The sequence below is a fragment of the Aulonocara stuartgranti genome (assembly GCF_965226115.1).
Source record: "Aulonocara stuartgranti genome assembly, chromosome: 15".
In the NCBI taxonomy this organism is placed as follows: Eukaryota; Metazoa; Chordata; class Actinopteri; order Cichliformes; family Cichlidae; genus Aulonocara; species Aulonocara stuartgranti.
The window spans coordinates 15,968,198-15,993,666 of NC_138951.1; the positions used below are offsets into that span (position 1 = coordinate 15,968,198).

At 39.4% G+C, this 25,469-nt stretch overlaps 3 protein-coding genes across 4 annotated transcripts; 1 reads left to right on the forward strand and 2 right to left on the reverse strand.

Moving 5' to 3' along the window:
* The first annotated feature begins 689 nt into the window (after positions 1-689).
* Positions 690-9,944, forward strand: LOC309689018 (serine/threonine-protein phosphatase PP1-beta catalytic subunit-like). Its single transcript, XM_082505153.1, has 8 exons — positions 690-1,550; positions 3,397-3,528; positions 3,968-4,198; positions 4,646-4,750; positions 5,057-5,128; positions 6,221-6,372; positions 6,732-6,866; positions 6,953-9,944. Exons 1-8 carry the CDS (start codon positions 1,499-1,501, stop codon positions 7,055-7,057), a joined length of 984 nt encoding a protein of 327 aa, XP_082361279.1. The 5' UTR covers positions 690-1,498; the 3' UTR covers positions 7,058-9,944.
* On the reverse strand, positions 6,268-22,592 carry bpnt1 (bisphosphate nucleotidase 1). Of its 2 annotated transcripts, XM_082505155.1 has the most exons (10): positions 22,256-22,592; positions 16,318-16,443; positions 16,116-16,220; positions 15,903-16,010; positions 15,699-15,747; positions 15,188-15,279; positions 14,168-14,365; positions 10,448-10,553; positions 10,173-10,325; positions 6,268-6,356 (listed from the first exon to the last, which is right to left on the reverse strand). In XM_082505155.1, exons 2-9 carry the CDS (start codon positions 16,435-16,437, stop codon positions 10,174-10,176), a joined length of 930 nt encoding a protein of 309 aa, XP_082361281.1. In that variant the 5' UTR covers positions 16,438-16,443; positions 22,256-22,592; the 3' UTR covers positions 6,268-6,356; position 10,173. The 2 variants fall into 2 exon arrangements, with proteins under 2 accessions (XP_082361281.1, XP_082361280.1); XM_082505154.1 differs by lacking the exon at positions 6,268-6,356 and having other exon boundaries at positions 9,544-10,325.
* Positions 22,593-22,679: 87 nt separating this feature from the next.
* Positions 22,680-25,363, reverse strand: saysd1 (SAYSVFN motif domain containing 1). The gene is made up of 2 exons (XM_082505156.1): positions 25,155-25,363; positions 22,680-23,876 (listed from the first exon to the last, which is right to left on the reverse strand). Exons 1-2 carry the CDS (start codon positions 25,356-25,358, stop codon positions 23,553-23,555), a joined length of 528 nt encoding a protein of 175 aa, XP_082361282.1. The 5' UTR covers positions 25,359-25,363; the 3' UTR covers positions 22,680-23,552.
* Between the last annotated feature and the right edge of the window lie 106 nt (positions 25,364-25,469).

Below are 25,469 nucleotides of genomic sequence, written 5' to 3' on the forward strand. Positions count from 1 at the left end.
GTAATACTGGGGTTTGTGCAATATAATTGAGGTGTTTCCTTTACTGTTATCTATATTGTCCTCTGTTGTCCACTCTTCTTGTCATTGTTTGTTCTAATATGATGTGATCACTGTTTTTGTCCTTGTCACATGATCTGTGAATAGTGTCTCTGTATGTTTTTACTAATTTATCTGTAACACCAACCTGCCAGAGAGTCTGCAGATGGAAATGAGCCCAAGCCTATAATCTGGCATATTTACATTTGTTAAAATGTTCATTAATATGTATTGTCCCTCTTTCTAAATAAAAATAAATTAAATTAAATTCTATTAAAATGACCCTCATCCAGATCGCACTGCTTACAGGCATTTTCATAGCATAAAAAGATAGAGCTGGAGTCATTTAGATACCAGGGGAGGTACATTAAGTCTATATACTGTATAATTGAATGCAAAATTTGAACCAGGTGTGTGAATTTCTCCTATATTGGCTCCCTGTTAAATTCAGAATTAAATTCAAAATCCTGCTCCTCACAACGTCGTGAATCATCAGGCTCCATCTTTGTCTTTCCTGCTTCTTTAGTGCTCACAGTGAAATGAGTGTGTTCAGTTGTACGCCTGAAAGGGTGAGCATTCAACTGAGTTAAAGGAGTCTAACCATAGTAAAAGTATTTCCTTTGCAAACCCAGCATTTCATAAAGCTTTTGTATCAATATGTTTAAGTTCACAGGGTTGTTGGATTTGTAAATATATTCTGGCATATAAAAGATAAACATAAAGTAACAATAAAAATGCCCTGCAAAATGCTACCTAGCATTAGCACAACGTCACTACCTGTAGCTTGTGCAGTATAAAATAACATTATTAAACTTTTAATTTAATTATGCTAAATGTATATGGTGCGTTTGAAATTGTGAAGTAGTTGATGACTGATTCAATTTCAATTGATTTCAATTATATTAGTTCAATAAGGATAAGGTTTATATGTACATGTGTATATGTGGCGGATTTTAATCTAAAAAAGGGGAGGGTAGGTAGGCCTCCCAGCACTCCTGTCTACTTTCTTCATCTCTGTATCCCATTTTTCTTCCCCCTTTTTTCTTTTCCTAACCTCTTCATTTAAATACTTTTTAAGACTCTGAGTCAAGTGCTTGTACTGCATTACTGGACTGTTCTGAACGTCTTAAATCCCCTTATTGATGAAGCAAACAGCGAAGTGAAGCTTTACAAAAGTAAAGACTTAACAAATGAGTTGGGGCAAACTAAACTGAATGAAAAACAAAAACAAACAACCCCCCCAGAATAAATAAACTAATAAAAAATCTAAAGCTATAATACCTCTGTTCGTCGATACTGTGTCTTGATAATGCTCTCTTGCCTTATTTTATATCCATAGCTTCCGTACTTTTGTACATTTAAGTGTGATTTTACTTGAGTGAGCTTGTCCACTCATCGAGCCTACAAGTCATCACTCAGGGCCAGTGTTGTCCATTAACCTGCCTGTGTGAGCATCAGAAACATGGCGGAAAGCGAGTTGAACGTTGACAGCCTCATCTCTAGATTACTGGAAGGTAGGTTAGCATTTGTGATCTAGCGTCGTTATGTAAATTTATTCGGGGAGGAGAAAAAGGCTATCTGGAGGTTCTTGTTTGTAACCAGGAACTTCACGACATGTTTCGAAAGCATTTCGCCATCGCATCCTTAGCTGTCTGTTTTTCATCGGCATCAAGCCTTAAGCTAACCGCCGCGTTAAAAAGCTACGGTAAACGTTCGACCCAAATAGTGTGGCATCACTCTATCTGTTCGTTATTGCTGGTTAATGCTAGTTTTGAGATTGTGTGGAAAATAAGAGTGATGTCAAATTGGCTTGCTGTTGCCCGATAGGGATAGTGAAAGCTAATTAAATTAAGTAGTCATATAAGTTGAGGGTTTAACAGCACCTCTTTTGTTGTAGTGGGTGCTGGTTAATATTTTTCTTATGTTGGGGAACGGGAAGAACTGTGAAATTTTATGGTTTCTTAGTAACACTAATTGTTCTCGTTCCCAAGGCAGGTAACTAAGTCGGCTACCTCTGCGGACACACCCCCTTTACGTAGGGGATCACTAAAGCCTGCACGGCTAATGAGCCTTTGCTAATTTAAACAGTAAACCAGTGTATTCCCTAGGCTGTACCTGGGGTGGGAATCAACTCAGTCCACTAGTACTGTTCTGAGGTATTAGTATTTCCCACAGTACCTGATACTTTTAAATAAAGCAATTCCATAACATTTAAGAAAACGAGAATCTTGAGTTATTAGTTGCTGTACAATGCATAATTTAAGAGCTAAAATAAATGAAATGTATCAATAAAAATGACGTATTCGATTGATTAAAAAAGTGTCTTAAATGAAAACAAAATAAACAAAACTTAAAATTTAATTGTATTTTTGGTCCAATTTCTAAAAGCTGAAAAAAAACCTGCGTATGATACCCAGAATTATAAAGTAGTTTAAATAAACCCCACATCCATCAGTGTAAGTAAAAGTGAAGTGAACTTCTTTTACCTTTCACCCTAATCTTTTCATTTGCTCATAACAATTCAGTATTATTTTTGTTGTTGCTTGCCTGAAACCAAATAAAGAATGGTATACGGAAAACAATAAATAATATCTGGTTAAACATCCTGCTTATTGGCAGATGCACTTTGTGGTTATGGAAAAACCAATGATATGCAAAATCATTGTTACTGTCTTTACACTTCAAAATTTATTAAATCCTTCAATTCCATCTACTTTAATGCATGTCATGAACTAATTTTGGATGTATTTGTTCTGCACATACTGAAATTTGTGCATTTAACATCTGCAGGAAGAATGATAGTATTTAACATTACTAGAACTCCACTGTAATTAAAAATCAGCATCATGCTAATTTATTACAAATCTTTATTGTTTTTAATCTGTGGTTACCATTATGGGTTTAATGTGCAACTTGTACCTACTGTCAGTTTTTCAATAACATTTGTGAGTAAGCTTTCAGCTTTGGCTAGCGCTACCACATTTCTAAACAACCTTGTTTTTTTTTCTTCATACATTAATCTGCCCTCTAGACTAGACCGCCTGCGCTCACTCACTCATAAACTTCCAACTGAGCCAACAAGCTGTTCATTCCTGATCTTGCCAGTTCATAACAACCCATGTTGACTGGAGTAAATGGCATATTTGGCCAGTAGCAAAGCAAAACTTGGTGATCAGATTTCTTTCATCTGTGGTGCAAATGTAAATAAAAGACAAAACTTGTGACTTGAACATACTATTTTTTTTTTATTAATAGTTTTGTTTAATATAAATGTTTTGGGAATTGGTGATATGAATGAAATGTTTTTCTTTTTCTGTTTTAATCACAATAATGATATGTGTGTTACTTTTTACCTTGTAGTGCGAGGATGCCGTCCAGGGAAGATCGTACAGATGACAGAGGCTGAGGTGCGGGGGCTCTGCATCAAGTCCAGAGAGATTTTCCTCAGTCAGCCAATTCTTCTTGAACTTGAGGCTCCACTCAAAATCTGTGGTGAGAACCCACCTATATCCCCAGAGGGCATTTATATACATTGTTTTTATTTGTTCACTACATTTACAATGCTTATGGGTTGAATTGAGCAAAAATCCACTTGGATTTGTCTTATATGTTTTAAGTCCCTTCACAGCAAGACAGTCCACCCCACAATGCTGTTATTTTTGCTCCAGGTTAACCATATTTAGATTCACAGTAGTTCACTGTAGCACAGAAACTGCATTAGTGAAGATTATGAATAACTGCCTTATTGCCTCTGACACTGCACTTACCTGTGTGCTTGTCCTGCTTGATCTCAGTGCAGCATTTGATACAGTTGAGCTTAATATTTTACTACACATTTTATAAATATGTTTATAAATATGCCATTCTTTTTCAAATATATCTGTATAATCACATGAGATCAATAAACTGTAGGTAAAAATTTTAATTTCAGGTGATATCCATGGGCAGTACACAGACTTGTTAAGGCTATTCGAGTATGGAGGTTTTCCGCCAGAGGCCAACTATCTGTTCCTGGGAGATTACGTGGATAGAGGGAAGCAGTCATTAGAGACCATTTGCCTTCTTCTCGCTTACAAGATCAAATATCCAGAAAACTTCTTCTTGCTCAGAGGGAACCACGAGTGTGCCTCCATCAATCGCATCTACGGCTTCTATGACGAATGTAAGTTGAAAAATCAGTGCTTGCCTGCATCTGAATACTGTTAGATTTAAATTCTGTTAATTTAACTTGATGGTTACAGTTTCATAGATGTAAAGATTAGCTGCTTCTGTGGTTTGTATCGATACAAACTGAAGAACTATTTTCCTTTCTCTTTCTGTTATTCAATGGAAATAAGCACTATGGCAATAAATTATGTGTAAAAGACAAAAATGTTTGATCAACATTGGATTTAATCCTTAACATTCTCTAGTGCTTACTGCACTAGAGAATACAACTCATGATTATTAAAGTAATCTGATAATGATTAAACTTCAAAACACATATTGAATTTTCTGAAAGCTAAAAATGTGAAAAGTGAACATTTCTGGTTGTGAGATAACGGAGGTTTTCATGGATGTAAAATAACACACCTGAATTGGAAATTGTTTTTGGTTAAATTTTCCTCAGGCAAACGCAGGTTCAACATAAAGCTCTGGAAGACATTCACAGACTGTTTTAACTGTCTGCCCATTGCTGCGATTATTGATGAGAAGATTTTCTGCTGTCACGGAGGTTTGTGAAACATCTGTTATGTGGGAGGTAACAAAGTACGGCTGAATAATTTGTCTCCGTGAATTAAAAGTGTGCCTCTAAATAGGCAGTGAGTGATCATATAGAATTACTCCATTTATCATTCTTAGATATTTAAATGCATTTGAGGGCTCAGCTAGTAATATATCTTGTTACTATTGCATTAACTTAACATATTTTACTAACTACAGTAAATACTTGGTAATTCATGACATTAGTCAACTTTGTTTTTGTCATGTCTAAATTTTTTACTGATGCATGTAGTAAATACTGTCTTCTTTTGCTCAGGACTGTCACCTGATCTGCAGTCCATGGAACAAATCCGACGTATTATGAGACCCACTGATGTCCCAGACACAGGTCTGTGTTTAAGTTAATAGATTCATGAAGATCATCATATATATCTGTAGTCATTTCCCACTGTGTAAAATTATGAATACATTGCCACCTACTGCTTTAGCATGTAGACTGTATATAAAGGATGGACATAGCTTTGAGGTTTAAAGAGTAAAGCCATTGTCATAGTGCCTTAAGCCCCATCCAGATATGAAACGATTTGCTCATGGTGCCTTGCTTTGTAGCTGACAGATGCTCATTACAGGACATTTTAGGCTCTGGTTGTCTAGGTAACTCTCTTATGTTTTTACCACCCCCTTATGTCAGTCAGCACTTTCTTTGTTCCCACTCAGAGCTGTTTAGATCACTCACCTCAGAGATGAGGAAAAATGTAACTCAGGAGTGGTCCACTTCATGTCCTTAAGTTTTTTCATCTGTTGTCATTTGAAGCATCTGACTGTTAATGGCATTCCTGGATCTTTGCTTTCCATATCGCTGTTAGTTGTTCCATTTTGAACCCCCATTTAGACTGAATTTTTACAATGGCCAGTCAGGGTGACCATACCCATCACTTCTGGTAATTCCATCACATAGCCACGCCCATTTATGGTCACTGTCACGGTACACGTAGCTACCGCCACATCAGCACTGATATATGAGAGGACAAGTCAAAACCAGAAATTTTAAAACCTTTTTTTTTCCTTTTTTTTTTTTTTTTTACAAAAAGTGTCTTATTCCAGCTTCAGCAGCTGGAGGGCTGTGCTGCTCAAATCAACTAGTAATGTCAATTTGAGGTCGACTTTGCTGGATGGTACCATAAACACTTTTGTGATGAGGTTATGGTCTTGCTGACTAGTTTCAGTTATGTACGGTTTAGGGTGAGCCTGACTTGTGACTGACAAGTCTCTACTGTATCAGTGCATGGTGACAAGTTTGGATTTAAAACACCAAGATGTCGCTCAGAAACAAGTCTTCACAACAGTTTCACTAACCAACAGGTGAAATGTCAGTTTTTTAAACACACAATTACATGTAGAAGTTTACAAAAATAGGCACTTGTCGGTGGGTAACTGCTCAACTCGACTGCACTGCTGACCTAAATGTGCCACATTCCAGGCTTGCTGTGCGACCTGCTGTGGTCTGATCCAGACAAAGATGTCCAGGGCTGGGGTGAAAATGATCGGGGCGTCTCCTTCACCTTTGGGGCTGATGTGGTCAGCAAGTTCCTCAACCGCCACGACTTGGACCTCATCTGTCGAGCACATCAGGTAACACTCAAGCTACTTGATGACATACAACTGTATTAAAATGGCTCAGCTGATAATTAAACTTCCATTTGTTAATGAAAACAAGTTTGGTCAGTTTTAATTGAATTAAATCATTTTTATTTATTACAGCTCGAAAGTGAAAACAGAGCTGATCATTTTGTATGCAAAACATGTTCCCTAAATATTCTTGAATGACTTACAACCACCAAGTAGAAAGTATTTTTGGCTTACTGAGTGGAACATTAAACAATCTTTAAAAAAAAAACAAGCCTTAAAAATAACTGAATTGAATTGATTACCAAAATAGGTGCCAGTTAATTTTCAGTCAGTCATCTTGTATTAATCCTGCCACACCACAGGTTGTTGAGGACGGTTATGAGTTCTTTGCAAAGCGGCAGCTGGTGACCCTGTTTTCTGCTCCCAATTACTGTGGGGAGTTTGACAATGCAGGCGGCATGATGAGCGTGGACGAATCACTCATGTGTTCTTTTCAGGTAGAGCGTGTTAATTTTGATGGCACATTAAATCTCCCTTAAATCCTCTGTAGGCTTATGTCAACACTGCTATCTGTTCTTTTCAGATCCTGAAGCCGTCAGAGAAAAAAGCTAAGTATCAGTATGGAGGGGTGAATTCAGGACGCCCTGTCACCCCACCTCGTACCACTCAGGCACCTAAAAAGAGGTGAGCAGCTGGCCCCGACTCTCCTGCTCCTCCTCTGGCTGGGCTTTGGCCCACATCCCTGCAGGCTGCCTCAAACACTCCAGCCTTCTCAGTCAGTTTATTCATGTGTAAATAAAAACTCAAAGAGAGGGTTTTTTGTTTTGCTTGTTCTGTGGGTATTTTTATGAATATGTGAGTGATTTTTCTTTTTTAATGCTACAGTATGTATTTACTCAGCTCATTCAGGAATATTAACACCAACCTTTTTTCGAAATGGGCGAGATGCTTCTTTGCCTTCAGATTTAAAAAAAAAAAAAAATCGTGGTTTTGTAAATGCATGCACGCTTGTGTGATTGAGATGAGCTCTTTGTTTAAGCAATGTGTAAAATCAGCACTCTCCCAGCCTACAGGTCCAAATAATTCCAGTCTCATCTCGATTCCCACTGTGTTATCTCAAGTATTACACTGGTTAAATCGTTAAACATTTTGGGAAATATGCTCCTTTGTGTTCCTGCAAACTATCAGGTAAGACTTCTCACCTGTTAAATATGGCTTTCATAGCTTAGCACAAGGGCCTGAAATCACTCTTCAGACTTCCCAGTATAAAACTTAAATTGACAGATCTCTTGTTAAGGACACATTGCATCTCAATACTTGTCACGCTTTCAAAAGTATGGATGTGCTCTCAAGGAATGGCTGTTTGTTGCATTAGTGCATTTCCCACCATCACGGGTGTTAGTTTGCAAAACAGATGTGCCATGAGCACAGATCCATTAATTAAGACACAAATTGTTGTGCTTCCAGTCTGAAAGTGCAAAAGACTCAGGAAAACTTAAAATTGTTAGTCCTGAGTGTCTCCAAATTGATACTTTGAGGCTTTAGTTGTGCTTTTAGGTGTTGGTTTGGTTTAGGCAGCAAAAATATTTGGTTAGATTTAGGAAAAGATCATGGGTTGGGTTTAAACAGGTGTAAATGGTAAATGGCCTGTATTTATATAGCGCTTTACTAGTCCCTAAGGACCCCAAAGCGCTTTACATATCCAGTCATCCACCCATTCACACACACTGGCGATGGCAAGCTACATTGTAGCCACAGCCACCCTGGGGCGCACTGACAGAGGCGAGGCTGCCGGACACTGGCACCACCGGGCCCTCTGACCACCACCAGTAGGCAACGGGTGAAGTGTCTTGCCCAAGGACACAACGATCGAGACTGTCCAAGCCGGGGCTCGAACCGGCAACCTTCCAATTACAAGGCGAACTCCCAACTCTTGAGCCACGATCGCCCCAAATGTTGTAGCAAATGTTTTAAAGCAGCGCATGTGGGCACAAGAGGTACTTCCAACTGAAGTGCATTAAATTCAGTGCTGGGGTAAGTGTCAACAAAAAGGACAATTTGTGTTCACAATTAGTCGTTTGTCTACTCCTTCAGGTTTTGCAGTGAGACTGAGCTGCAGGGTAGCATGAGCAAAGTATCTACCAGGTCGATTGTTAGATTTAGCTCCTCGAGTACTATTTTTTTTTTAGGTTTATTCACAAATTAAATTTGAATTTGATTGCAATCAAATTTGGACTACCTTCTTAAAATTCACATACTATATAAGTATGTACTGTACATGGTGTACAGCATTAAAGTTGACTCAAAGAACGCCTTTAAAATTAGTGTGGGTTTTTTTTTTTTTTGTTCGTCCAGATAAACCAAATATTGTTAACGTTCTTGTTAATATTATTGGGCTTTGGAGGTGCTGATATGTTGATTTTGTTGTATTTGATCTCTGCTAGTCATGCTAGACACTTGATTCCAGTCTTTATGCTAAGCTCTGTTAGCTGTACCTACAGTCCCAAACAACACAACAAACGAACCGTTAATCAATTCACCATGAATTTCACACTTAGCAGGTACGGCCAAAGCATATTTCCCATAATGTTGAATTTTATCTTTAAATGTGACAGCTAAGACTTTTCTTACGACTCAAGAATGTTTTCTTCCTATGGAGATGCCAATAAAATCCAGAGACTTTTATGATGTTAGTGCAATAAATATTGCTAGAAATTTTGCTGTATGCAAGCACAATTATGTGAGAGGGCTATTAAAGCCTCTTAATTTCAAAAAGATGCCAACTTGTGCTAAATCTTTAGTTGGGCATTTGTATAAAGCCGATGCTCCTCGTAGTGTTTCAAGTCCATTTTTCCACAACTCATACTGTACTGTGTACATTTTTAATCCCTCACATCACTGAACAAGCATTAGTGGGTGTTTCCATTGTTGGTATAAAATATCGATAAAGCAACATTGTAAATGGTTCCTTTTTTGCTTCTGAAGTAAAAATCCAGACATCATGGACCCACACCGCTCAGAGAGCACTTTGAGTGTGTGTCCTTTAGTCTGATAAATACAGTAAATGTGTAGAAAAGTAGACAGATGTGCCAGTGTGAAAAAAGAGAAAAAGAAGGTAAGAAAATGAAGAACACGGCATCTTGTTAGATACAAGACGAGGTTTCAAATACAGGATTAACTAGTCGTTGTCAGTTTATTTTTAGTGTTCACAGCTCAGTTGTATGTTTGTTCTTCACAGCAGTGGGGTTTGACCATTGCCCTCTTTCACTGTCCAGAATGCATTTTCTGTTACTGTGTGTAAAAAGAGGGTAAAATGTATCAAGTCAAGATGCCTGCATTTTGTTTGTTGTTGGCATTGCATTACGTATAGACTGTTCCGACTTTGTGGTTACCGAATCAAGTACAGTACATCATTTCCAACTCACTAACCAACATTTAACCTTCAGATCTTGCCTTTTGCCTTGTAAATCTATTGGTCTTCAAGTTGAGAAACCGTATGTTAAGATGTTCTGAGATTTGTACAAGTTTGTTTCAAATGAGTGAAATAAATGGAAGTGCTGTTAAGCCTGCTTTAATACTTGTGTCTGATTCATTAAATTAGTGCAGATCATAGTGGTAGTTTGGTTAGTCTGCTGACACTCAGAAATCACGGTGATTTGTTTTAGGCACAGGAACACAGAATACCCTCAATACTGCTGTTACTAGTTACATTTAAAAATTAGATACACCAGTCAAATAATGTGGTTAATAAAAAAACAAAACAGTGATTTTACACTGTATGTTTTGACAACATAAAGACAGACCTCAGTCTGACTTGAGAGCTTGCAGCACTGACTGTGGTACTCTGCTGACGTAGTACTTGTGGTTACGGAGTGTAGCAAGAACCCCGGCAGAGTTCATGTGCTTTACACTAGCATCATAGCGGTATGCATTTCCATGCATATCAGTCAGTTTACCTGCATTAGAAAAAGAGATGATCAGGAAATATTTGGGAAACGATTTTAGAAAGTGGTTTAAACCCTAAAAAAAACAGTGTCTATACATGACATTATGTTGCTATATGATTAAACGTTTTCACCTCCAACAGCATGCAGGATTGCTTCAGGAGCACAAGTGTCCCACTTCTTGCACCCTGGACTAGCAAAGACATAGGCAGAAGCTTTTCCTTCAACAAGCTGGATAATCTGCAGGTAGAGAAGCACGGACAGAAAAATGTACGTTCAGTCTCTCTGTGTAGAATTTATCTATGTACAGTGGGGCAAAAAAGTATTTAGTCAGCCACCGATTGTGCAAGTTTCCCCACTTAAAATGATGACAGAGGTCAGTAATTTGCACCAGAGGTACACTTCAACTGTGAGAGACAATGTGAAAAAAAAAATCCATGAATCCACATGGTAGGATTTGTAAAGAATTTATTGGTAAATCAGGGTGGAAAATAAGTATTTGGTCAATAACAAAAATACAACTCAATACTTTGTAACATAACCTTTGTTGGCAATAACAGAGGTCAAACGTTTACTATAGGTCTTTACCAGGGGCCTGTTCTTCGTACGTCGCTTACTACATCCAAGATCAAATGACACATCCAAGACCAAACCATCGCGCTAACCGTGAGCTCGCTAATCCGGTTCCCCGAACACACCTGCTGTTGATGATTAGTACAGCTGGACGCAGTAATGTGACATCACTGGGTGTCGTAAAAGGGGCTACGCATCGATAGTAGAAACATTGATCGGCAACCCGCTGATTGGTCGGCGAAAATGTCGAAGGAGCGCGCTCGGTATTTTCCGGCAGCAGAGCAGTAGGCGGTAGGGTAGATCTATCATATGACACTATATTGTCCAATATCATATGGCATTATATTATATTATAATATGTTATATTATATCCCCTTTCACATTAGAGCCACAACAGGACCCACAAGAACATGGGAACAAGTAAAAGTGGAATACAGGAGTATTCTACAGAATGGTAATATTTATCTCTTAGATTGCTTTTCGTCTCTTGGCAAGGTAATACTGGCCTGTAATACTCTGTTAGTTTGTTCATAACAGCAACCAAGAAAAGGGCAGAGGAAAAAAAGACAGGTGGTGGTCCTGCACCCCCTCGTCAACAAGTTGGTTAAGTAAATAATACCCTCACGGGAATATCGATATCTCTCAATGAGCACACTGTCGCGCTGAGCTAAAGGATCCTGTCTATCCTGCAATATACGCTGAATTCTGAGGACTCTCCTTATCAATCTTGCACCTTCCGCAATGGGTTGGTCGCATATACGGACAGGACATGGCTGCGACAGGCTTCCCAAATCCACCTTCGCTTTTATAGCCGTGGTCTCTCATCTTGATTACACGAAGTAATTTACAATTACTACTCTGAAATATGAATTACATCTGTAATAATCACATACATGTAATAGAATGTTAATAGTACATTTCCCTTTTTTAGGAAATGACCTGTATGTATCTGTGTGACATCAATAAAAGGATCAAGTGCTGCATTATCTTTAGTTACATTGATGTTATTTATTTATGGTGAAACAGTGGTGGAATATCGCTGTTGCTTTCGTATAAATGAAGCGGACATACCTGCGTGGCCGCGATCTAATCCTGTTTACATAAAGTAAACCTGCTCCCGAGCAGGTTTACGCTTACGGCTCTGTTGCTATGACAGCAAGTCCCGGATGAGCTTCGGGGAACCGAACGATCCAGGATCACGCAAAATCGTCAACAATCTAATCCAGCTAACTTACTTAGCGAGGTACGAAGAACAGGCCCCAGGTTTGCACACACAGTAGCTGGTATTTTGGCCCATTCCTCCATGCAGATCTTCTCGAGAGCAGTGATGTTTTGGGGCTGTCGCCGAGCAACACGGACTTTCAACTCCCGCCACAGATTTTCTATGGGGTTGAGGTCTGGAGACTGGCTAGGCCACTCCAGGACTTTCAAATGCTTCTTATGGAGCCACTCCTTTGTTGCCCGGGCGGAGTGTTTTGGATCATTGTCATGTTGGAAGACCCAGCCTCGTTTCATCTTCAAAGTTCTCACTGATGGAAGGAGGTTTTGGCTCAAAATCTCACGATACATGGCCCCATTCATTCTGTCCTTAACACGGATCAGTCGTCCTGTCCCCTTGGCAGAAAAACAGCCCCATAGCATGATGTTTCCACCCCCATGCTTCACAGTAGGTATGGTGTTCTTGGGATGCAACTCAGTATTCTTCTTCCTCCAAACACGACGAGTTGAGTTTATACCAAAAAGTTCTACTTTGGTTTCATCTGACCACATGACATTCTCCCAATCCTCTGCTGTATCATCCATGTGCTCTCTGGCAAACTTCAGACGGGCCTGGACATGCACTGGCTTCAGCAGCGGAACACGTCTGGCACTGCGGGATTTGATTCCTTGCCGTTGTAGTGTGTTACTGATGGTGACCTTTGTTACTTTGGTCCCAGCTCTCTGCAGGTCATTCACCAGGTCCCCCCGTGTGGTTCTGGGATCTTTGCTCACCGTTCTCATGATCATTTTGACCCCACGGGATGAGATCTTGCGTGGAGCCCCAGATCGAGGGAGATTATCAGTGGTCTTGTATGTCTTCCATTTTCTGATGATTGCTCCCACAGTTGATTTTTTCACACCAAGCTGCTTGCCTATTGTAGATTCACTCTTCCCAGTCTGGTGCAGGTCTACAATACTTTTCCTGGTGTCCTTCGAAAGCTCTTTGGTCTTGGCCATGGCGGAGTTTGGAGTCTGACTGTTTGAGGCTGTGGACAGGTCTCTTTTATACAGATGATGAGTTCAAACAGGTGCCATTCATACAGGTAACGAGTGGGGGACAGAAAAGCTTCTTACAGAAGACGTTACAGGTCTGTGAGAGCCAGAGATTTTCCTTGTTTGAGGTGACCAAATACTTATTTTCCACCCTAATTTACGAATAAATTCTTTACAAATCCTACCATGTGAATTCATGGATTTTTTTTTCACATTCTGTCTCTCACAGTTGAAGTGTACCTCTGGTGCAAATTACTGACCTCTGTCATCATTTTAAGTGGGGGAACTTGCACAATCGGTGGCTGACTAAATACTTTTTTGCCCCACTGTAACTAGACAAAAGCATTCACTTTTCCAAGTTTTAATTTTAATAATGTAAAAGAAAAATCTCACTGCTTCATAATTCATTGGTCACTAATGCAAAAAAGTGAGTTCAATTTGTTAGCACTTTTTTTATATTGATTTACATCTTTCTTTTATTATTTATATAGTAACAACCTTCACCACCTTCATAATGGGGTGCTAAACTAAAGCAAAGAGCCTGCAACAATAGAGAGAAAACCACATTTACAACAATCTTCTATGAATGCTACTTTGCAATACTGGCAATCTTTTAATATAAAGAGAACGCCGGTTGGGGTGAGAGGAAAGAAGAGCAGAGAGAGCTGATAACCAATAAACTAAACAAAGCACAAACTCCAGGACGATACATAAAATAAAGCCATGGAGTAGTGGGATATAAATGCATGAAGGGTGCATTTGGTAGATTATGTGAGGTATGCCTGCAGACAAAGCCCTATGATAGCATAAGAAGAGCACAGGACCCTACTTTAACAGAACCTGTGGATTCAAAGCTTGTGATGGCACACGGGGAATCAATCAACTGACTGTTCATTCTATACGTGCAGTTTTTCTGTCTTGATGATCTCTGAAATTAAAGATAATGTTGATAAGTTTTAAAAAACCCTGCCCGAACAAGTACACAGAGTTGTTACCACTGTCAGAAGAAAATTTTAGAGCCATCTTACCTTATTTCCAGCACCACCCACTCGTACAACTTCGTGAGGCTCCATGGCATCCACACAGTCTGTTACCAGCTTGTTGCTATGGGAACGGGTGGTGGTGACAATCCGTCTGTCACCTGGAACTTCCTGGAGCTGGAACCCAAAAGCGCCCAATCCCAGCATCCCCCACATGGTTCTTCCTAATTGTGTTCCTGCACCAAGCTGATGTTGAAAATGTCACAATTAACCTTACTCACTCAACTACTACAGACTGTTTCTGTTACATATATGTGCAGCTGCAAGAGTCCTACTGTGATATCATGCTTTTACATTCCCTAATGTGCACAACAATGAGACAAGCCCAGATATCAAACGGTGGAAAAGCAGGGGTTCAAGCAACTGGTTAAAAAGCTTAACGGAAGTGACGACATTCCAGGTAGAAAATATTTTTCAGTTTCAGTTTTATTGGGTGTCAATATCGTGCAGGTCCTGGAGAGTTACAAGGTTAGATTACTTTAGTTATTCTAAATTTAGAAGTTAAAAAGTTAATCATCATTAATATCATCATTGCAAATTTCATTGAACTATTGTGTTATAATTTTAAAGCTATATTGCTCACTCAGATGCTAAGCTGCTGGCCTATTGTTATAGCTTGCATGTAGATTTTTAATAAGCGAGCTATTCTATAATGCATCTCTAAGATGTACAATGCAATTCAGCAACTGAAGACTAAAATATGGCTCTAGTCAGCGTTTATCAGGAGAAGATGGGCCACAGCACAGCTGAGACTTCTAATTTTGCCTCTGAGAAGCCATCAAGCTCACCAGGTACAGCATGCTCAGTGGGTAAGAAAATCACATTATTTCCATCTCTGGTGACTCTTTCATCTGTGCAGCTTTTGTGCGCTGTTTTTAGTGCGTCTTGTGATGATTTTGTTGTGTACTATAAGGTGAATGATGTTTACAAAAAGTACTACAAAATAGCCGACACACTATATAGCAAAGCTGTTAGACAGTTTGAACACAGTTTTGATTTGGCTTGTACCTGGTAGTTGTAGAACGGCTGGTTGATCACGCCTGCGATGGCTTTGCCTCCATATGCAATCCCAATGAGCACTGTCACATTATCCAGGAGCCCTGAAGTCAGGAAGCAGCAGGATGTTAGCTGGAAGCCACTAAACGACATTACTGCACTTTCACTCATAAATATTTCTAGTGTGGCCATAATAATTAATATTCTGCAAGGCCCGGCTTAACCGTTGCCTTCCCATACAGAGAGCTGTGCTGTGAGGCTGAGGGGTGTCCAACCCTTTGTGTGGTGCCTGGGCCACAGCTTGGAAATGGAAACACCTCGATGCTAGGGTCAGCAGAAAGACAGCGGACAGGTGGATAAGCAGGAGCAGGGATGAACAAAGAAGAGGCAAAAAAAGTAGCAGTGAAGTTCTGAGAGCTGAGAACCAGAAAGCAACCAAGCAGGCTTGTGCACAGAGAGCTTTATGCAGCTGAATACACAGAGATGGGAGGAGATTTTTAAGACATGCTTCAGAAGAGCATACCTTCAGTATATTCCTTTGTGCCATCAAGAGGATCTACCCACACAACTATCTGAAATTCAGATAGACACATTCAGAACAAGTACGTATACACCGTAGGAGGTAAACAGTGTCCAAGCAACAACTGTACAACACTGATTTGTAATAGCAGAAAATACTTTTTTATTCAGGTGCTAAACCTCTGAAACTAAACCCACATGTGATTACCTCTTCTTCTTTCAGCTGGCTGTACTCAGGTGGACAACTTCTCTGAAGAATTTCCTCTGACTGGCCAGTCTCAATTAGATCTTCCTGTATCACTTCAGAAGGAAGATCCTGAACAAAGTATATAAATATTCATGAGCTTTGTCATAATACGAGGATGTTTTTAGGTCTAGGTATCCACAGCAAATAATTTGGCTAAATATTGTTGACACTTACCTCCTCTCCAATTATGGTGATTTTGGGGAAACGTTTGGACAGTGAAGCACAAATGCTCTGCTGTGCTAGTCTGTCTGCCAGTGTTTGCAGATCATTAGCGCCTGTCTGTGCAAAAGTAGAAACAGAAATGTTAAACTTATATGTTTAACCATGAGTGCAGCTAGTGTTGTTAAACCACAAAATGCACATAGTGGGGTCATACCTTTTCCACAATACCAAGTTCTCCACTGTGAAGGACCTTCCGTACAATGGTCCCAGCCTTTTCAGCCACAGCATAGGCTGAGGCCACCAGTCGCATAACAACAGCAGGACTTCCAGACATTGCTTTCTGGTTGGTGTAGGGCAGAAGAAAGTAAAACTCATAAAACTAGGAGTGATTTTGTTCATTATGCCAATCTGCTATAGCCAGGTTTAAAAACTCAAATGCATAGTACTCCAGTTGATAAATATAATATCTTAAATAAAAGATAACAATGATGACCCTTATTGTTATCTGACAGAGAAGCTCTTCTACCCCTATATACGGGAGGAAACAGGACTGGACAACTGTGAATAGGAAGGTTAACAACAAATCTCCAAAACAACTGAATGTGAAACTGCAGAACAGATTTGCTCCACTATCAAAGGACCCTGGATCTATATCGGACAACCATCCATCTAAAAGCAGCGAAATAAGGTCTGAAAATCTGTTGAAAAGTGAAAGGCCACAGGGAAAGCTAAAGGCTAGGCCTGAAACTCTGATTGTACATCCTTTACGGCAGAGTCACCCACAAAGGATGTGCGGTAAGAACACTAAAGTCCTCTGCTTTCCTAACGATATGGTCAACAACCTGAAGGAGAGAATTCTTCAAATTGCAGATGAATATCCAACTGTGACAAACATTGTTCTGCATACAGGGTCAAACGATGTGTCCAAACAACAGTCGGAGGTTCTGAAACTGGACTTTACTGGATTATTAAATACTGTAAACTCTCTGAATGCAGCTGTATTCATCAGTGGACCTGTACCGCCGGTCAGAGGAGGAGACGAGAGATTCAGCAGGTTGTTTACACTGAATAAATGGCTTATATCAGCATGTGCTGACCACTCAGTGCACTTTATCGACAACTTTAATATTTTTTGGGAACGCAGGCATCTGTTCAAAGCAAATGGATTTAATTTTAACAAGTCAGGGGTGAAACTGTTCACCTCCAACTTGTTTTATTCCATACGTCATCCATCCGTGCTTGGTGCCAAGGCTGAGATAAACGAGGAGTTATCTCATAAAGAGGAACAAACAGTACTCCAAGAACAGACAAAGCCCAGCAGAAACCTTGAGGAGGAGCTCCATTTGCCCCCACCCGGGAAGAGCCTCAGAAAGGAGAGACATCCATGGCATCTGAGGAAGAGCCTCAGAAAGGAGAGACATCTAAGGCAAGAAGAGGGGTCCCTATTTGCCTCCAACTCTCTCAACAACACCAACGACCAGGACAAGGGACCACGACCTTCCCCAGTCCCCCAAACCCCTGACAGGCCATCACCCTCCTCCCCCTCCCTTTCTCCCTCCTCCCCACACCTGAAATTCACTGAGGAGATGATGGAGCGGGTCAATGCTGGGCTCAGATCTACCCCCCGTCCCAATCCCTTTTTGTCCCCCATAAACCCCCCACCAGAGCGGCCAAAGGTTCGCCATCGAGCCCCACCCTCAACAGAGCAATCGAAGTCACATTGCCCAGCCTCGCCCCCCTTAGTTCCTCTTCATGCCCTGTCTCCGCAGTCTGATGCGTGATGTGTGAAGGGTCCGGGCTGTGAGGATTATGGCAGTGATGACTTTTCCCAGGAGAAGCTGGGACCCTGTTTACTAGAAGGTTTTAAAATTTCTGTACTTTTAGGTGACAGGAGACATGTGGCCTGGTCAAAACACAGAGAGCTGCACTCTAAAAGATCTTTAAACATAGTAAACATACCTTGTGTGCCACAGACTGCTCCCAAACACGAGGAGACAAGTAATACCTCTAAAACACTTAAGTTGGCTTTATTAAACATTAGATCTCTAGCTGGGAAAACATTTTTAATTAATGATTTAATCACTGAGCACAGCCTTGATTTTATGTTTTTAACTGAAACTTGGTTGGACCAAAGTAACAGTGGAGCTGTTCTCATCGAGACGACCCCTCCTAACTACAGTTTTATCAGTGAGGTCAGGGCGAGCAGGAGAGGAGGAGGGGTTGCTGTCTTATTTAATGAATCATTTCAATGTAAGCAGCTATCTCCTGGAAGTTTTCAGTCTTTTGAATATGTGGCTTTACAGCTGAAGGCCCCATCCAAAGTTGTGTTTCTTAATGTTTACAGGCCTCCCAAATACTGCACAGACTTTTTCAATGACCTCAGTGAACTGCTGTCTGTGATCTGTGTTGATTTTGACTGTGTAATTATTGCTGGGGATTTTAACATTCATGTGGACAACCCTCAGGACAAAGGGACTAAAGACCTGAGTAACACTCTGGGCAACTTTGGGCTGACTCAGCATGTAACAGAGGCCACACATAATAGAGGACACACTCTTGACCTACTGATCTCCAAAGGCCTGAGCATTTCAAAGGTTACTGTGTCTGATGTGGGCCTGTCTGATCATTACTGTGTTTTCTTTGAAAGTAAAATCTCAGCCCACACAAATATATCAACAACAGTGATCACAAAACAGTGTATAACTGAACACAGTAGTGCAATTTTTAACCAGGTCTTCCCATTAACACCTGACCTGCCCAGAGGGTCAGTCAATGAGCTCGTCAATAGCTTCAATGCTAACATGTTAAATGTAATGGACACTATTGCTCCCATTAAGGTGAAGGTTATCTCTGGAAGGAAAAAGTCTCCATGGAGAAACTCCACACTGGTGAAAAAAGAAAAAAAGAGAGTGTAGGAAAGCTGAGCGCAGATGGAGAAAAACAAACCTCCAGGTTCATTATGACATTTATAAAGAGAAACTTCACAATTATAATTTACAACTGAGGAATGCAAGGAGGTCCTACTTCTCTGACATCCTCACTAAAAACAGCCATAATGCTCGGGTCTTATTTTCTACAGTTGACAGGCTAACAAACCCTCCTGTGTCAGTGGCAGCTGAACTTCATTCGACCATGGCCTGCAATGACTTTGCCAAATTCTTCACTGAAAAAATCCAAAAAATTAGACAAGCAATTGGTACATCAACAGCAGATCCAGGATATGTACTGTGTCCACCAAAAAACTGTTTAAACACCATGAAACAGTTTCAACCTATTAACAGCAAAGACCTGGAGGACATCTTAGGTAAACTGAACAACTCCTCCTGCTGTTTAGATGTCCTGCCAACAAGTTTTTTCAAAAAGGTCTCAAAGACTTTAGAGTCAGACCTGTTACAGATCGTCAACTTTTCTTTATTATCAGGTGTGTTTCCAGAATCACTAAAAACTGCTGTAATCAAACCTATACTGAAAAAGGACAATCTTGACAAGACACAAATGAACAACTACAGGCCGATCTCAAATCTCCCGTTTTTAAGTAAGATCATTGAAAAAGCAGTTTCTCAACAGCTCAGTTACTTCTTAAAACAGAATAATTGCTACGATGCCTTCCAGTCAGGTTTTAGACAGAACCACAGCACTGAAACCGCTCTGACCAAAGTGTTTAATGACATATGTCTGAATACAGACAGTGGAAAAATGTCAGTCCTAGTTTTACTGGATCTCAGTGCAGCATTTGATACAGTTGACCATAACATATTACTCAAACGACTGGAGAACTGGACAGGTCTTTCAGGAACTGTACTAAACTGGTTCAAAACATACGTAGAAAACAGGAAATACTTTGTATCAATAGGTAACTTCACATCTGAGCAGACAAGTATCACATGTGGAGTTCCCCAAGGTTCCATCTTGGGACCCCTTCTGTTTAACATCTACATGCTCCCACTGGCACAGATTATAAACAACAACAAAATAAACTATCACAGCTATGCAGATGACACACAAATATATATCACAATGTCACCAGGAGACCGAGGCCCTGTACAGGCTCTTGGTAAATGCATTGAGGAAATCAATGACTGGTTGTGCCACAATTTTCTCCAGCTAAACAAAAACAAAACTGAGGTAATAGTCTTTGGCGCCAAAGAAAAACGATTACAGGTCACCAGAGAACTTCAATCTATACATCTAAAAACCACAAACCAGGCGAGAAATTTGGGTGTAGTGATGGATGTAGACCTAAACTTAGAAAAACACATTAAGACAATAACAAAGTCAGCTTACTATCACCTCAAGAATATATCAAGGATAAAAGATCTGATGTCTCAACAGGACCTGGAAAAACTAGTCCATGCATTCATCTTTAGTAGGCTTGATTACTGTAACAGCATCTTTACAGGTCTACCTAAAAAATCAGTCAGACAACTACAGCTCATTCAGAACTCTGCTGCTCGAGTCCTCACTAAGACCAAAAAAGTGGACCACATCAGTCCAGCTCTGAGGTCCTTACACTGGCTGCCTGTCCGTCAGAGGATAGACTTTAAAGTTCTGATGCTGGCCTATAAAGCTCTGAATGGTTTAGGACCAAAATACATCAATGACCTCCTGACCCAGTATGAACCTTCCAGATCCCTCAGGTCATCTGGATCCGGTCTTTTATCAGTTCCCAGAGTCAGAACCAGACACGGAGAAGCTGCATTCAGCTTTTATGCTCCTTATATCTGGAACAAACTCCCAGAAAGCCTCAGATCAGCTGAAACACTCAGTTTATTTAAATCCAGGTTGAAGACTCACCTGTTCTCAGCTGCATTTGAATAAAGCACCAAATCCACACTTTAAGCTTAAATTTCAAAACTTACATTTAACTACTGATTTTATCTACTGTTCTGATTTTATCTGTTTTGATTTTATATACTGTTTTGTTTGTTTGTTTGTTTGTTTGTTTGTTAATTAGTTAGTTAGTTTATTTGCTTGTTTTAATCAATTTTAAATCATGCTTTTTATTTGTTCTTGTTTCTAATGTCTCTGTAAAGCACTTTGAATCACCTTGTTGTTGAATTGTGCTATACAAATAAACTTGCCTTGCCTTGCCTTAAAATTAACAAAAAAATAATTCCTTTTTGGATTTATTCCTTAAAAAAATAGCTGAAAAATACCAAATACTCTGGATAAGCAAATAGCTTTTACAATCCCCCAGTTAAATTAAAAGAATACATAGGATACTGCAGCTACAAGAGTTAATGACGAAGTTAAGCTGATCACAACACACTAATATCAGAAAAATAATAGTAGCTTCTTTTTGTTGTACATTTTTCTTATCTTAATGTACATCAAAAAAATATTTTTAGGTTATTTTAATAAGATTTACACATTCAAATGAAAATATTTAGCTAAAGGCAGTTGTCCCATTAATTCACAACAACACTAGTGCCATCATCTGCCAATATTTTTTAGCAAAGTGCTACAAGTCGAAAATGTCACTTTAATGTGATATAGATAGATAGATAGATAGATATACATACACACACAGGTCAGACTGGTCTAAAAACAACTACTCAAGCAGGTCTTTCCACTCTCCACTCCCTATAATGCTAAAGGATGTGGATATCCCGAATATGGTCATCTGTGGCATAGGTTATGCTGTGGGTGCAGCAGCTGATTAATTGACTAATCATTCAGCTGTACTTTACTGTGTAAATCAATAATTTCTAGTATACCTTGTACTCATATGCATAAATTTGTAAAGTAATTAAACTGTTACACAAACATAAACATTACTCGCTGAAATATAGTGCAGTACAGGTATAAGGTCTCACAAATAGACAAGACTAAAGTTTAAGTATGTTAAGATTGCATTTTAGTAAGTACAGTACTAAATGTACTTAATAACAGCCTAACATTGATAGTTTAAAACTCAGTGAATGCCGTCTTTCGATAACCAGCTTCGTAGCTTAAATATTAAGTAGTTAACTTTGCATTTTAGAGTGATTAGTTTAGCTAAGTAACTAAAAGTCGGGTGTAAACGGAATTCTAAGTAAGCTCGTGCAGTTAAGGCTAATTAGCCACCATGCTATAGCTCAAAGCTAGGTGACTAAAAATCTAAAATGAAGAATATTAAAAAATATATCCTCTTAACTTTGATGAGTACTTACTGATGCTAACGCTGTGCAATAGCCAGTTTTCCTGGACTGCACCTGGAGATTGTGAAGAAGGGAGATGCAGGAAGTGGTAGACCTTTTATCCCCACAAGATATGTACCCCCTCGCCCAAAAGACAAACTCTCAGCAACGTTTCAGAATGAACCCGTCAACAAATAATAAGAATGCCGACACGGATTAAAATACAGCGATTATCTCTCATATATGAATGTGTTTAAGTAATTCGAATTTGTATTACGCAAAACAACGTTAAATTTTGCTTAAAACTGGTCTAATCACAATGTAAAACCGTTACGGAAGTACCGGAATGTGGAGGTGAACCATTTCGCTTTTGCTCATGAAACACGTTTTCTCTGTAATGACAGATGTGACGGGTCAAAGTGCCCGCCGGTTTCGTCGAAGGGGAGGAAAGGAAGGACAGCCGTACAGTTTTTTGTTTAAATTTTATTTAACATTCAGTTTTCTTGACCGTAATTCTGTTTTCAGTGAGAAAGCTGTGTTTTGCATTTTAGAACTCCACTTCGTGAATCGCAAACACAATTTGTTATCGGACATCTGTACTTTTTTTCCCTCCTTCTAATTTTCTGTCATATGCAGCATTACAGTAGTGGATGTTCATGTGTCTGCACAAATAATCATTGAGAACCAAAAGCTGCTGCTTTAAATGCAGGGTTTCAGCACTTGTTGTACACTTGACCCTGTGTGATATCAATAAGACCACATACTTGGTCATCTCTAGTGAGTGCCCACATGCTTTTTCAATCATCTGTTTGACAGGAGCAACCAATCAGCAGTAAGGTCGCTTAAAGGCCTAGAATACAACAGATTATTTTGAGCTACTCTAGTAGCTAAAGAAAAAACACAAAGATGTAAAGTTAAGAAATTAAGATGTAAACCTAAAATAAAATAAAATAGCCATTTACTGAGTTAAATTAAAAGCAGTTCATTTGACTCAGTAGAGGCTGTTTTTTTTTTTCTTTAATCCTCAATATGGCTTCTGTATTTTCAAATAAACTCACATTGATCAGAGAATTAGGAGTACATCCATGTTTAAATGAAAAAAAAAACTTGTATTACAGACATGCCAACCCACCATCATGATTTAGCCATTATATATGACTGATGTACACTATCAAAATAGTTTACAGTAGAAACAGAAATAAAACTTTTGGCTGACCAGTTACATTTTAATGTGGCATACAGAAGCAGCAACTAAAAAAATGGGAGAAAAGTTAACATTTTTCAGATGAAAATTTAAATATTTGATGTCAATGTGCATATCACAGGCAAGTCATCTGTTTGCCAGAGGTCTGTAGCCCATCTCTCCCTCTAGCTGCTCTGCGGTTAGAGCACCCAGCAGAGGTTGACAGTCTGGATTGAACACTGAATAAGCACTCAGTTCACCAGGCTTGCGCGGCGCTGGGCTCCGGAGTCCTTCATAGAGCCAGTAGAAGAGAGAGATGACAAAAAAGGGGAGACCAAACTCCAGTTCGGCAAACAGACCCAGCAGAACCAGCCATAGCAGCACTTTTAGTAAAGTGATGTTAGAAATGACAAACTGTCGGGAAGCCAGCCACTTTCCCAGAGCGCTATCCAGCAGCCAGTCTCCACGATCCTATAGTGAATACACAACAGAAAAAGAAGAAGAGAAGAATAAAAACATGTGATGCTACAAATACACCAAACTGGATAAAATAAATAAACAATAGGATGTCAGTTTTCTTAGAAACAAATTGTACATGACTTAGTGGGGATTAAATGAACATATACAGTACAGTGAGTATTCCTTGGCTGCTGAGAAAAAATATGAGCTTACAAAAAATAGCTTGGATCTCCAAATCAATACATCGCAATCAATACAGCTACTTTATTATTTTTCCCACAAAGGCATTTATTTCTAATCTTTAGAGAGAATGGTTCAAAAAAGAAAAAATATCCAGTGGGTAGCAGTTCTCTTGTAGATAATCCCATCAAAAGCCAACACTTTTTTGGCAACAGTAACTCAACCAATCGTTACAACCAAGGTACCCAGAAGTGCATACCTTTATGACCACAGTTTACCTATCTTCTAATGGCTCTATCCAGCAGGGTAACATGTCACAACCACAAATCATCTCAAACTGGTTTGTTAACAAGACAATGAGTTCACTGTCCTCGAATGGCCTCCACAGTTATGAGACCTCAATCCAATAGAGCACCTCTGCGATTTTGTTTGTTTCCAGCAACTTGTTAAATCTATCCCACAAATAATATAGGCAGTTCTGGTGGCTAAAGGAGGTCCAACCTGATTTCAAACGAAATACCAGAAGGTGTATTCTGGTACTTGACAAAAAAAGGACTGCTTATTTTACACTGTTGTAAATACTGTTGGCCTATAATCTGTCAAAAGTATCTAAAACATATCTTTTTGTGAATTATATCAAGTCATTTTGAGTAAAAAACAAAGCAAAACAAAACACCCCAATAACATTAGAAGATATTTTAAATGGCCAATGTAGAAAACAGGGTAGGTGAAATAACGTCATGGAAATACCTTCAATTCATTTTCTTTATTTAACTCTTTATTTTATATGTAAACCCTTCGTAAATCCTGTTGACTACAGCCTATTTACCAGTGTGGGCAAATATATTAGATATGAAAAAATAGAAACGATGGAAATCACTTTTAGCAGGTGTAACTAATGATGTGGTCTGTGCGTTTGTTTACTGTTATATTTGATGGTTTACTTTGTCATTGTTCGTGAGTGTGCTTTTTTAAATTATTGCCAATTGTAAAACAATACTATTAGTGCAAAGCAGACGAAGCACTCTATTTATCACGCACAGTCCGATCTTTAAAATAACAAGCTAAATCGGGAAGTTCATGAGCTTCCCGATTGAAATTATCTCTTACGCTGCTTTGAGAGCCGTCGGTCGCAGTCTGGTTGTTTCGTGCCCTGTCTTCAGGCTGCAGACTGTCAGCTGTGGGTGTTTTATCACACTGAGCAGCGGTGTCTGCTGCTGTCTCCCCTCTGGATTGTGAACCAGTAGTCTCACTCTTCTGAGCAGCTTTTTCAGCCTGTCGTCTGGCTCTGAACTCTGCCAGCTTTTGCTCCATGGATAATTAAGAACCGACAGCAACTCATTCACAACTTCTATAAGCTTACGTTAAAGTTATAAGCCCTTCGAAGCACAGTAAATCTCTCTCGCACACACGAACTTTCAGTCT

Excerpts from the sequence above, each read along its gene's own strand:
- LOC309689018 (XM_082505153.1), top strand. The coding sequence starts at position 1,499 with ATGGCGGAAAGCGAGTTGAACGTTGACAGCCTCATCTCTAGATTACTG. Across the intron at positions 4,199-4,645 it reads CTACGGCTTCTATGACGAAT|GCAAACGCAGGTTCAACATA; the intron begins GTAAGTTGAAAA and ends AATTTTCCTCAG. Across the intron at positions 6,867-6,952 it reads CACTCATGTGTTCTTTTCAG|ATCCTGAAGCCGTCAGAGAA; the intron begins GTAGAGCGTGTT and ends TGTTCTTTTCAG.
- saysd1 (XM_082505156.1), bottom strand. The coding sequence starts at position 25,358 with ATGGAGCAAAAGCTGGCAGAGTTCAGAGCCAGACGACAGGCTGAAAAA. Across the intron at positions 23,877-25,154 it reads CCGACGGCTCTCAAAGCAGC|GATCGTGGAGACTGGCTGCT; the intron begins GTAAGAGATAAT and ends TATTCACTATAG.
- bpnt1 (XM_082505155.1), bottom strand. The coding sequence starts at position 16,437 with ATGTCTGGAAGTCCTGCTGTTGTTATGCGACTGGTGGCCTCAGCCTAT. Across the intron at positions 14,366-15,187 it reads AGCCGTTCTACAACTACCAG|CTTGGTGCAGGAACACAATT; the intron begins GTACAAGCCAAA and ends TTTCAACATCAG. Across the intron at positions 10,554-14,167 it reads TGGGTGGTGCTGGAAATAAG|ATTATCCAGCTTGTTGAAGG; the intron begins GTAAGATGGCTC and ends CTCTACCTGCAG.